Source organism: Chiloscyllium punctatum, chromosome 2 (assembly GCF_047496795.1).
Source record: "Chiloscyllium punctatum isolate Juve2018m chromosome 2, sChiPun1.3, whole genome shotgun sequence".
Taxonomy (NCBI): Eukaryota; Metazoa; Chordata; class Chondrichthyes; order Orectolobiformes; family Hemiscylliidae; genus Chiloscyllium; species Chiloscyllium punctatum.
In genome coordinates, this window is record NC_092740.1 from 13,635,635 (window position 1) to 13,649,325 (window position 13,691).

The 13,691-nt window shown below is 43.2% G+C and overlaps 2 protein-coding genes across 2 annotated transcripts in view; both read right to left on the reverse strand.

Moving 5' to 3' along the window:
- The window catches only part of poln (polymerase (DNA directed) nu), a 278,171-nt gene extending 273,718 nt beyond the window's left edge, over positions 1-4,453 (reverse strand). The window contains exons 1-4 of the mRNA XM_072592605.1: positions 4,439-4,453; positions 4,175-4,231; positions 2,067-2,120; positions 142-207 (exon numbers count right to left, since the gene is read on the reverse strand). Coding sequence (XP_072448706.1) covers positions 142-207; positions 2,067-2,120; positions 4,175-4,231; positions 4,439-4,453 — 192 coding nt within the window. The remainder of the gene's footprint in view (positions 1-141; positions 208-2,066; positions 2,121-4,174; positions 4,232-4,438) is intronic.
- A 4,609-nt stretch (positions 4,454-9,062) lies between these two features.
- The window catches only part of LOC140493762 (DNA polymerase nu-like), an 80,027-nt gene continuing 75,398 nt past the window's right edge, over positions 9,063-13,691 (reverse strand). The window contains exons 12-13 of the mRNA XM_072592617.1: positions 10,253-10,336; positions 9,063-9,143 (exon numbers count right to left, since the gene is read on the reverse strand). Coding sequence (XP_072448718.1) covers positions 9,063-9,143; positions 10,253-10,336 — 165 coding nt within the window. The remainder of the gene's footprint in view (positions 9,144-10,252; positions 10,337-13,691) is intronic.

Genomic DNA, 13,691 nt, shown 5'->3' on the forward strand with positions numbered 1-13,691 from the left:
GGATATTTGCCAATGACATTGACACTGATACTTAGCACTTGTACAATTCTCTCTGCAGTCAAGAGACTAATTTACTCCGTTATGACCCACACAGACCTACTGCAGGAAAAAAAACACTAAACACAGGATGAAAACACTTACCGGATGTTTAGCTGACAGTCTCCCACTGACAGTACCAGTCTGATTCCACGTAGGGGAGACAAAACCCTGCATATAATGAAGCCAAGAAATCTTCAAGAAAGGAATGTAACAGCTAACCAGACACTAACCATTAAACAAATGAGAACAAATCTGCTGCTGCCAGCAAAGTAATAATCGAGAAAACATTGGAACACAATAAATAGATGAGTCAGCATCTCTACAGGGAGAAAAACGGGAGGAAAGAAAGCAAAGGACTGCAGAATGGGAAATCTGAAAGAAAGCAAATGCTGGAATTACTCTGCAGGTATGGCAGCATCTCTGAAGAGATGAACAAAGTTAAGTTGGTCACCTTTCATCAGAACACACAAGAGGCTAATGATTTGTTAATCTATTCTCCAGATTCTAAATTTTCTTTGCAGTTCACATCAACGCATGTGTAGTCTGTACAGTTTTTTCAGGTTTAAATTGAGAACTTTAAAATTGCAATTGGAACATGCTTTTAAACTAAAGATGGACCTCTGTAATAACTTTAGTAAACAAAAAGAAGGAAATTGCATGGACATAGTGTCTTTCAAATCCTTGAAGACATTCTAAAATACATCACAGCTAAAGAATTACTTTTTCAAAAACAAACATAGTTCAGTGAATTGGACACTAGCTTCTCAGGCGAAGGTTTGTTAGTGATCGCCCTGTTGATAATACTTTTCATCACTTTCCTGATGATTGAGAGTAAACTGATAGGACAGTAATTAGTTGGGTCAGATTTGTCCTATTTTTTTGTGTACAGGACATATCTGGGCAATGTTCCACGTTGTCCAGTTGATGCTGGCATTGTAGCTGTACTAGAACAGCTCAGGTCACACAAAGTTCAGCACAGAAAGCACAGTTCTTCAGCATTATTGCCAGAATGTTGTCAGAATATATGCATTAGGCAATAAAGGTGTCAGGACAGGTGGGGAGAGCAGGTAAAAAGCATGTAGCATTCCAGACTTCACTATTAAGGGCATAGAGTACAAGAGCAAGGAGGTAATGCTGAGAGGAGAAATGTTTGGTGGTGTCATGTTAGAGATGGCAATGGAAAATCCTGTGAACTCTGGGCTGGTGGGGTGGACCTCCTGGAGGGAGGAGGGGGTGAGGGCAGAAATGCAAAAGTGAGTCAGACACAGTTGAGGGCCCTTTCAACCCCAGTTGGGTGTGATTCCTTAGTTGAGAAAAGATAAAGAGCAGTTGGAAGTAGGGAGTGGAAGATGCATCATCAGAATGATGTACTGGAGATAGAGAAACTGGAGAATGGAATGGAATAGACTGTTAATTGACCATGCTGCCTAGTTGGGAGTGGACTGGCCAGGGGCTGCTGCTGCCGCTGTTTTGCAGTGTCCGCCTTCAAAATGGACAGGTGGTGCCATGTTGGGGACAGAATTGCTCTTTTGCAATGGGCACTTCCCCAGTTAAATAGCTGCTCGGCACGCTGTGCCAATGTAGACAGCATGTCAGCACTGGACGGGAGATCGGGAGGGGAGGAGAAGGGAGATTGAGGAAAGGAAAAGGGAAGGGAGATCGGGGAATCAAGGAGGGAAGGGGAAATTGGAGAAGGAAGGGAAAATCAGGAAGTCAAGGAGGGACGAGGAAATTGGGGAAGGAAGGGGAAATTGAGGGGAGGGAAGGGGAAATTTGGGGAAGGGGAGGTGAGTAAAAGGATAGGAAGTAAATAGGAGTGAGGGAAATTGAGAGGAAAAAAGATTAAAATTCAGATGATTAGCAGGAAACATCAAATATTTTACTTAATCATCTCTCTAGAATTTTATAATTAGTTCAGATTAATCTCGGTTAACTTCTGGTACCAGCCACCTGCCAACACGGTTATTTGAATGGTACCAGCACACCAGCTCAGTTCAGTTTAACACTAGCTACAATAATGAAATTACCTTCTTCATACAGGCAAGGAGACCATCTACATATGTCGACTTGATCTTGTGAATCTGGAACAAGAAACAAACCTTTACTTGGTACAGTGTCTTTTTGTCTTTTAAGGATTGCTGCTGGGACACTGAAGGTCTGCCGGTTGTCTCTCCTCCCCCCACCCCCCCCCCCCCCCCCGAATCTCCAGGGATTCACAGTTAACTTCCAGGATGTAACTGTGAGTAAACTCAGGAGAAAAGTTCTTTCCAAAAGTTGAACATTTTTGTTTGTCAGTTACAAAGAGATCAGAAAATATTTGACTTTGGTGGTCAAGAATCACCGACCCAAAATTAGATTCACATTCTGATTGGCTGTGAGAAGTCAAGTGGTTGACGGATATTGGGTAACCAATAACAGGAGTAGAGATGAGGTTGGGTGGTAGGAGAAATGTCACATGGTGATTCCTTCAGAAATATATCCAATCAGAGGGAACAACTTTGTCCATTCAGTTGATGACCAGCATTCGGACAAGATTTGTATAGTGGGGAGACACTGAATTCCTACTGTAGGAGGTCACTCTGCTGACTCAGGATTCACCTTCCAGCTCTTCTCCAAACACATCCTGAAACGTGACTTCCTTGGAGTTTGTTTCTCAACTCCGAGGTGACTTTAAAATGCTGACCAACATCTGCCCTCTTCATTTCCATAAAGCCTTTAATTCTATGATAGTAAAGAGCAGGAAATCATCTAATTCAACTAGATTTTGATCAAGATCTCTCAGCCAAAACATATACACTGAAGAAAATGTTTTGATACAGCTCCCTTTTATCGGATATGGGGCATGGGGAGGGATGGCGCATAATTCTGAAGAAGTGAGGACAGAGCACAAGAACTGATACCACCTGATTTCTGACTGAAATATAGGGAGGTGGATTTTTAAATTCATTCATAGAATATGAACAGCACTGGTTGGGCCAACATTTATTACACATCTCTAATTTCCCTTGAGAAGGTGGTGGTGAACTGACTTCTGGAGGCTCTGTCGTCCATGTGCTGTAGGAACAATGAGGGAATGGCAATATTGGATGGTGAGTGGACCAAAGGGGAATGTGTTTCAATGTATCTGTTACCCTTGTCCTTGATGATAAAGGTCATGGAAGGTGCTGAGAGGGTAAATTGGGAACAGTGGGCTCTCACTTCACACACTCGGTACTCCTCAAGCGCATCTCTTTATAGATGGGACTTCTGCAATGCTACCTCCCACAGAACACCCACTCTCCTATCTGCCTACAGTGTGGAAACAGGCCATTCAGCCCATTGAGTCCACACTGACCCTCCGAACAGCATTCCCCCAAGGCCACCCTTACCCTTTCCCTGTAACCTTTTATTTCCTATGGCTAATCCACTTAACTACACATCCTTGGACACAATGGGCAATTTAGCATGGCCAATCCACCTAACCTGCACATAGCATATAGCAGAAGGAAACCAGAGCAAACCCACACAGTCACCCAAAGCTGGGATCGAACCCGGATCCTTGGTGCTGTGAGGCAGCAGTGCTAACCACTGAGCCACTGTGCCGCCTCAAATGCTTGAACAAGAAATATCTGCTGGGCTTTGGGGAACAGGAGGGGAGTGGGACTAATTGTAGAGCTCTTGCAAAGAACTGACACAGATGTGATAATCGAAATGGCCTTTATCGATGCCATATGGTTCTGCGAGTTTCTCAAGAGGGCCTCACATTAGCATACAGAAACAGCAGAGAGAGAGATCGATTACTATTTGGATCTGATCAGACTAATTAAAATTCAACACTGAAGAGAAATGGCATATTTTGCAACTTTGGCCTTTGGGATTCCATTATCCACTTGGCCCAAAACTGGTCATTTTATGAGCTGCAGCATTTTCTGGGTTTGGTTCCTCCGATCCTACAATGGAATGGTTAATCAACCATGGAACCACAGGAGGAGGCTATTCGGCCCACTGAATCCATGCCACAGTTTCAGTTTTAGTCCCCTTCTCCCCTGATGCTGCTTGACCTGTTGTGCTTTTTCCAGCTCCACTCTGATCGATTCTGATTTTCCAGCATCTGCAGTCCTCACTATCCTCAGCTTTATCATGACAATTAACTCACCTGCCTGTATTCCAGGACGATTTTAGGGAGTGGATGGAGTTCCTGCAGCTGCTGCAGCTAGTGTAAATAAATCACACAACAAGAGAGTCTTAATATTGAATATTCAAAAAAGCTGAAACGCATAAATAAAGCCATCTCTCCACTCCCTTGGAGGCAGTGTTCATACCAAAAAATTATTCATGAAAATCAGAGACGATAGCTTTTCATTGGGATCTATGTTCCCAGCATGAATATTTTATAAGGTAACCAATCACTTAAACAAACCTTTTTAAATTCCATAATTTATGGCAGCAAACTTCAAAAACAATCTTCCTCTAAATAAATCTCAATTAATTCTGCGATCTTTGTACTCGGCAATTTCAAACACAAAACAGAACCAGCTACTGCTGTATGCTTGGGGTGGATGACAAGGCCACTGCATCAGATCATTTGGTGGATCTTAATGTGGAAATCATTATTCATCAGACTTACACAGTTTAAACCTTTTATAATCCTACCCTCGCACAGAAGCGTGCAACACAAAAGAAGCCTATTCTGCTTCTATTTCCTGTGCCAGCTTTTTTTGAAAGAGCTCAGGAAATAGGAGCAGAAGTAGGCCATTTGGCCCAACAAGGTAAAAACAATGACTGCAGATGCTGGAAACCAAATACTGGATTAGTGGTGCTGGAAGAGCACAGCAGTTCAGGCAGCATCCAACGAACAGCGAAATCAACGTTTCGGGCAAAAGCCCTTCATCAGGACCTGATGAAGGGCTTTTGCCTGAAACGTCGATTTCGCTGTTCGTTGGATGCTGCCTGAACTGCTGTGCTCTTCCAGCACCACTAATCCATTTGGCCCAACAAGCCTTCTCCATGACAGTTGTTTTTCTACCTCATTGACATTTTCCCACACTATCCCTACATCCCTTGTTACCTTAAAGATCACTAACTTTATAGGTACTGTCTTAAAACAGCAACCCAATTAATTCCATCTCTGGTTCTTTCCCAATAACTCTGCAAATGCTTTCCTTTCCAAGTATTTATTCCAAATTGTTTTTGGAAGTTGTTATTGACTCTTCTTTCATTTCAGTTCCAGCCTGTGCATGCTTTTTCATCTTCACCTCACTCTGGCTCTATGCCAACCTTCTGGATTCTTCTTCATCCCCCCTCAAACCAGATTTGTCCCTTGACTCTGCACTTCCGCCTTGAATGGAGACCTGAACCATCCCCCTGAACTACCACCCTCCTCTCCCTGGCTGAACTGGTTCTCTCATTGGAAGACTTGTCCTAAAAATTGTCTCACTTCCTCCAAATGAGGGTTGGGGCTAGGGGTACCCATACTAGCCTCAGTATGCGTGTCTTTTTGTGGGATATATGGAACATTCTACATTCCAGTCCTAGGCAGACGCCTTCCACAACTCTTTGTCTGGTATATTGATGCCATTTCCTATTCTCATGCAGAACTGGAAAAACATTTATCAATTTTGTTCTCCAATTCCAAACTTTTCTCATCTCCAATTTGATTCTCACCTCCCCTTCCTTGACTAATCTGCCCACATTTCCAGGGCCAGACTGTCTATTAATTGTCACTACAATTCCACCAACTCCCACAACTACCTTGAATGTACTTCCTCATACTGTGTTTCCCATGAGGACTCCGTTTCATCCTCCCAGGTTCTCACGTCTGTTCCAATGATGCCACCTTCCATAATATTGCTTCTGACATTTCTTACTTTTTCCTCAGCCAAGGATTTGCTCCCAATATGGCTGACAGGGCCATTATCCATGTCTTACCCATTTCCCACATATTGCTCTCAGGTATTCCCTTTCCTCCCATGACAGGATTCCCCTTGCCCTCACTTGCCACACCATCAGTCCCAAGTTCAAAGGATCATCCTTCCACCACCTTCAGCAGGATCAAGCATACCTTCCCTTCCCTTCCACTGTCAGCATTCTGTCAGAATCTGTTCCCTCATCCAAGCCTCCATCTTCCTCAAAACCCCATCCCCTTCCCATGCAATTGTATGAGTGTAACACCTGCTCCTTTACCTCCTCAGCAGCCTATGCTCCAAACACGTCTTGCAGATGAAACAGAAACTTACTTTTGCTTCTTTCAATCTAGTCTCCTGATTTTGTTGCTCACAGTACAGTCTTCTTTATAATAGGGTGACCACTTTGTGTCCATAGGTGGCATGACTTTGTCCTCCCACTGACCTACCTACTAAATTCACTCTCTTGCTCTAATGCTTACATTGATATCCTCGGTCTGCTTGGATATCAAGTGTTCCTATGAAGCCTAACGCAAACTGCAGATTAGTACCTCATCTCTGCAGAAAGCACTTTTGGATTTAACATTGAAGTCAAAAACTTAGGACCATGAAGTCTAACCTCCATTTTGAATTTATTTCCCCAAGTGACAGTTCATATCTTGTTTTAATTTTTAATATTTTTAGACAGAGTCACCGAGGATGGTTGCTATCTAGAATACAACGTTTGAAAGGGTGGTAAAGGCAGGAACCATTGCAACATTTCAAATGATCACTTGAAGCATACAAGGGTACAGGGCAAGTACTGGCAAATGGAATTGGAGTAGATTGATGCTTGATGATCAATGCAGGAATGATGGGCCAAAGGGCCTCCTTCCATACTGTATAATCATCATAGAATCCCACCAGTACAGAGACAGGCTATTCAGCCCAACAAGTCCATCCCAACTCTCTGAAAAGCATCCCATTCAGACCCACCTGTCCTTGTAACCCTGCATTTCCCATGGCCAATCCACCTGAACTGCACATGTTTAGACTGTGGGAGGAAACCAGAGCACTTGGAGGAAACCCACGCAGACACGGGGAGAATGTGCAAACTCCACAGTTGCCTGAGGGTGGAATTGAACACAAGTCCCTGGTGCTGTGAGGCAGCAGTGCTAACCACTGAGCCACTGTGCTTCCTCCAGAATCTATGACTCTGTAAAATCTATCACATGTCTATCTTTCTTCAGTTTGAAGAAGAGTCATAGTGAATTCAAAACATTAGCTTGGTTTTTTTTTTCAGTCCACAGACGATGCCAGACCTGTTGGGAGTTTTCCAGCACATTCTGTTTTTATTTCAGTTACCGTGGCACTATGATTGGCCAAGTCCCACGCAGCAGAACTAAATAACTGATTCACAGCCGGGTCTCACTGCAATATGTGCAGTTGGACAATGTAGTGGAAATGACAGTGTGCTGAGGGACTGTATCCCAGCATCAATCAGCACCTTCACAGGAGGAGAGAACAGAACATGTCGTTGGGAAAGGAGCCAGATGGAGGTATTTTGCAGAGTGGGTTGCTATGGGCTGGCTTGTGCTGTTTACAAGAGTAAGTGAAGCAGATCCAATCATAAATGAAATTGGATAAATACTTGAAAAGCAGAAATGTACAAAGTTCTGGGGAAAGAAGAGGAGACTAGACCTAATTGGATAGCACTTTCAAAGAGCCAGCATAGGAATTGTAGGCCAAACAGCCTCCTTCTGAGGTCGATGATTTATAAAGAAAGTAATTAATTGAGACACAGGAGCTGTCATTTCATGCTGCATACACTGATGAGAGTGGGCGCCTGCAGGACTCCCATCTCCAACAGTGAGAAAGTTCTGGGGGTCAAGCTCTGATCCAATGCCTATGATGTGACAGGTGAATGTCTTGGAGAATCCCAAGCATCGATAGTGAAATCCCACCCCACCAGAAGATGCTGGCCAGCCAATTAGAGGCTAGCTGCTTCTGGACGCTGGAAATTAGAGGGGCTGAAACAGTATGAAGGTAAGTGCTTTTCCTTCACGTCTTGGGGTTAAGGGTCACAGGGAGAGGAATCAGAGGTGGCCATTCCCTTGTCCCCCATCCCTAATTCTGCTTGGCCCCAGATAGGGGCAAATGGAGACCACCTCATTAACTCAGAAGGCAGGTAGCCCTCATTCTCAGTCTAGAAATAGCCTACTTTTCTCACCTAATGGGAAGGGGAGAAATCAAGCTGGTGAGCATTAATTATTGATGCTGAGTTAATAAGATTCTCAAAGGACCTTTTTGACAAGTAGTCAATTAATGAGATAGCGAGAAAGGAGGCAAATATTTCTCTAGGACCAATTATGTGTCCTTTTCACCACCTTCCTTGCCACCTCCAAGGAGGGGGAATTGGACTCATTCAATTATGTCGGACATACGACACAGAAACAAATGACAGGATTCCAGGTGTGCATGGTGCAATGGTGTCTCTGCTCCATTTGAATCACTTCCATTCCCACCTCACCCCCTCTGCCAGACTTAGTCATAGAGATATACAGCACAGAAATAGATCCTTGGTCCAATTCATCCATGCAACCTGATATCCTAAATCAATCTAGTCCCATTTGCCAGCACCTGGCTCACATCCCTCTAAACCGTTCCTATTGATATACCCATCCAGATGCCTTTTAAACTTGTAATTGTACCAGCCTCCACCACTTCATCTGGTAGCTCATTCCATCACACATCACCCTCTATGTGAAGAAGTTGCCCCTGAGGTCCCTTTTAAATCTTGCCCCCTCACCCTAAAACTATGCCCTCTCGTTCCCCACGCCAGGGAAAAGTCCTTGTCTATTTACCCTATCCATGCCCTCATGATTTCAATGTAAGAGCTCCAAACCTGAGCCAGGTACTACATGTCCAATCACTCCCCGGAGGTGAAGCCAGACTCACCGCTGCCTCAGAAGTTGATAGTTGCTGTCCGAGGTCTGTTTTTGGGAGCTTCTTTTTCTCACAAAGCAGGTGCAAGTGGAGTTTGTCGAAAAGAATCTACCTCAATGCAAAACAACAGGAAAGTTCAAAATGCTGTTCAGTCACAAGTGTAAGCAGCCCATCAGGGAACGTTGATTGCTAACTGGCTTCACACTCTATCTGAATTCACTGTCCCTTATAGACAGCAAAATGCACTACAGTTCCGACTGGAACCGCCAGCATTTCCTCTGATACCCGGGATTCATCCTGCATATTAATCAGTTATCTTCAATTTTATTGAAATAAATACACAAAATGATGAATAATTTAATTTTTTTTTTCAAACTTAAAGAACATTAGTGAACCAGATGAGTTTTTACAAAGACAGTAACTGCTGCAGAAACTCAGCAGGTCTGGCAGCCTCTGTGGAGAGAAAGCAGACTGTTCTGAAGAAAGGTCACCAGTCTCAAAATGCTAACTCTCTTTTCTCCCCACAGATACTGCCAGTTCCTCCAGCTATTTCTGTTTTTGTTTCCGATTTCCAGCAGTCCCAGTTCTTTCTTTGAGTTTTTAACAATAATCTGGTAGTTTCATGAACACCTCCTGATACTCACATTTATTCCAGATTTATTCAATTCACTGAATTTAAATTCCCGGTCGGAGGTGGTGGGATCTGAACTTATATTTTTGTATCAGTCGATCCGGGCTTTGGACAATGCTACCCAGAGGACAGGTCTGCATTAGTATTCATACAGGCTCAGCAATCCTGGGGTGTTCTGAAGCAGCCAGGGCTCCCAAAGGGATTTTAGCGAGAAGGTCATCTCAAAGAAATGTAAGAGCCCTGAATGGACTCTCTCTGAGAATAGCTACAGAAACGCATAGATGTTTTTATTTTCCTCTATTATTGATTGTGGACTGAAATGGGAAAGGGACTGTTTTAAAAATCAAAGATTGTGGAAGTAAATTACTGCAGATGCTGGGATCTGTACTGAAATCAAAAAATGCTGGCAATCACAGCAGGTCAGGCAGCATCCACGGAGAGAGAGCAAGCTAACGTCACGTCAGCTCTGACGAAGGGTCATCTAGACTCGAAACGTTAGCTTGCTCTCTCTCCAAGGATACTGCCTGAGCTGCTGTGGTCGCTAGCATTTTTTTGTTTTCATTATGGAAGCAATTGCTGCACTGATTAAAAGCAAGCTGCCAGCACGTTTTGCCAATGCTGTTTCAGACTTAAAAGGCAATTGGATGTTTCACTCGGCAGTGAGTGAGATCGATTGTGGCTGGGGAAGGAAAAGCCACGTGTAAATTTGACTCTCTGACCTGAATGATTGGATTAGTTGAACTAACGTTTCACATCTTTGGAAAAGTGAGCTTACCTGACGAAGCTGATTGCTGCTGGTCAACAGGAACTGCTCTCCTGCCACCTGATGGGCTGCCTGTTCTAACTGTTTTTGGTGCACCTACAAATATCCAACATAACACGATAGATCTTTAATAACAGTTCCTTACCAATACTACTCCATCTTCTGCCTTATAAACATCTCTCATTTAATGATGGTGGAACCACTGTCTATTTCTAGTGTTATAGTCAGTCATAGAAATGTAAAGCATGGAAACAGACCAACTCGTCCATGCTGATCAGATATCCTAAATTAATCTAGTACTATTTTCCAGCACTTGGCCCATATCCCTCTAAACCCTTCCTATTCATGTACCAATCAAGATGCCTTTTAAATGTTGTAATTATTCCAGCCTCCACCACTTCTTCTGGCAGCTCATTCCATACACGTTCAACCCTCTGCGTGAAAAAGCTGCCCTTTAGATCCCTTTTAAATCTTTCCCTTCTCACCCTAAACCTATGCCCTCTAGTTATGGACACCCCCACCCTACAGAAAAGCCCTTGTCTATTTACCCTATCTATGCTTCTCATGATTTTGTCTGGGTTTAATTCATATCTTCTACATTTTGTAAGGTCAATGCACATCAGTGAGAGCTGGATCAGGACTCAGCTCTCCATGCCTCTTGAATTTATTCAATTAAGCCCGCAATTTATAAGTGCAAAGGCAGTGTGGCAACAAATTATCTGATGCCTCTGATTATAGACTCAGCCCAGACATTGCCAATGTTGAAGAGCTGAAAACCAGGGACTGTAGCACCAGAGAGAGTCACAAGTAATTTAGGGGCCGTTTGATATCTGTGTCAATCATTTTCAGTCTCAGGTGAACAAAACAGGACTCTGATTACTGTAAGATTATGAAGTGCTGTTGGGGGGATGGTATAAAGGGGGGGGTATTGACACTGTTCCCCACAGCAAAGAGCTTGAGTCCAAATGTCTCTGTTCCCTATTTGGTGCCAGGGCTCAGAACATCAGCACAGTGTTGCAGAGGAATCTGTAGTGGGACAGGAAGGATCCAGTCGCTGTGTTCCATATAGGTAGCAGGAGCAGAGGCAGGAAAAAGGAACAGGTTCTGCAATAGTTAGTATGAGGAGTGAGAAGTGGAGTCAGTATCTCTGAATTATTACCTGAGCCCCGTCAAGCTGGCATAGAGCAAAACAGATTAGAGAGATGAATTTGTGGCTCAAAGATTGATGTGGGAGACAATGGTTCCAGTTTGTGGACACTGACATTGTACTAAAGAAAATGGGATCTGTATTGTTGGGAGCACCTCCACCTGAATCCTGCAATGCTAACAAGGGAAATTAGGGATAGTATTAGATCCGAGAAGGGCATACAAATCAGCCCAGCAGACCTGGGGATTGGCAACAGTATAGATTTCAGCAAAGAAGGAGAAAGGGATTGATTAAGAAAGGAAAACAGAGTATGGGAGTAAACCAGCAGGGAACATAGAAACTGATTTAAAAGCTTCTATAGGTATGTGAAGAGAAAAAAAAAGTTAAAATGAATGAATGTTCCTTCCAGTCAGAAACAGGACAGTTATAATGGGGAATAAAGAAATGGCAGAATAATTAAATTCACATTGTAGTTTCATCTTCACAAAGGAGAACACAAATAACATCCCAAAAATGTTCGGGAATACAGAGTCTAGTGAACAGTAGGAACTGAAGAAAATCCGTATTAGTAGGGAAATGGTATCAGGGAAAGTAAAGGCTGAAAAATCCCTAGGATCTGATAATCTACGATCCTTAAGGAAGTGGTCCCAGATGGAGTGAATACATTGGTCATCTTTCATGATTCTGTGGACTCCGGAACAATTCCTACAGACTGGAGAGTAGCTAATCTAATACCACAAAGAGAGAAAGCAAGGAATTATAGACTGGATAGTCTGCCATCCGTAGTTGGCAAAAGTGCTGGGGTCCATCATAAATGTTTTAATAGCAGAGCACTTGGAAAACGGTGGCAGGTTCAGACTGAGTTAGCACGGATTTACAAGTGGGAAATCATGCTTGACAAATCAACTGGAACTTTGTGGGTATGTAACTAGCAGAGTTGATAAGGGGGAGCCAGTAGATGTGGTTTACTTGTACATTCAGGCGGTTTTCAATAATGTCCCACATAAAAGACCAGAATGTAAAATTAAAGTGCTTGGGATTGGGGCTAGTGAACTGATGTCGACAGAGAACTGGCAGGCAGACAGAAGCATAGTGTGGGAATATGAGTAATTTTTGAGTGGCAGGCAGTGACCGGGAGGAAACCACAAGGATCAGTGCTTGGACCCCAGTTATTCACAATATATATCATAGATTTAGTTGAGGGAACTAAATCAAATATATCCAAGTTTGCAGACAACACAAAGCTGAATGGGAGGGTGAACAGTAAGGAGGATGCAGCGATGCTTCAGTGTGAATTGAACAAGTTGAGTGAAAGGACAAATGTATGGCAGATTGAAGTATAATGAGAATAAATGTGAGGTTATTCACTCTGGAAGCATAAACAGGCAGGCAAATTATCATCTGAATGGGGATAGATTGGGAAAAGGAGAGATGCAATGTGACTTCAATGTCTTTGTACACCAGTCGCTGAAAGTAAGCATGCAGGAGCAGTAGGCAGTGAAGAAGGGAAATGGCACTGTTGGCCTTCATAGCAAGAGGATTCATTCTGCATCAAAGATTTACCAGACTCATTCCTGGAATGGCAGGGCTGACACTTGATCTATTGGACTGTATTGGCTGGGGTTTAGAAAAGGGGGGATGGGGAATGGGGGAATTGCACAGAAACCTATAAAGGGATTTTAGGGACAAGGTAAACACAGGAATGATGTTCCCAGACCCAGGCGCGGCAGTCTAAGAGGTAAGGGGAGGCTATTTAGGACTGACTTGAGGAGAAATTTCTTCACCGAGAGAATGGAGAGCCTGTGGAATTCTTTTCAGTAGAAAGCCATTGAGGCTAAAACATGGAATATCTTCAAGGAATTAGATATAGATCTTGGGACTAAAGAGATAAGAGTGTGGGGGGAAAAGCAGGAACGGGGAGTGAGTTGGATGATGTCATGGTCATACTGAATGGCTGTCCAAGCTTGACGGGTCAAATGGCCTACTCTTGCTCCTATTCTCTATGTTTCTCATAGTGAAGGTGACTCTAAGTAGCAGTGACCATAATATGATTGATTTTTGAATGAGTGGTCTGCTGCAGAATCAGTACTGGGATCTCAGTAGATTCTAATTTAAATAATTACGTGAAGAGGTGGAGGATTGGCTTGTCAAATTTGCTGATGATACAAAGGTGAAAAGGTAGATGAAGAGGACACAAGGAGGCTACAAAAGAAAAGATACATTAAGGGAGTGGGAAAATGTGAACTTAACTGTTTTGGCAGGAAGAATAAAAATGAAGCATGTTATCTAAATGGGGAGAGATTA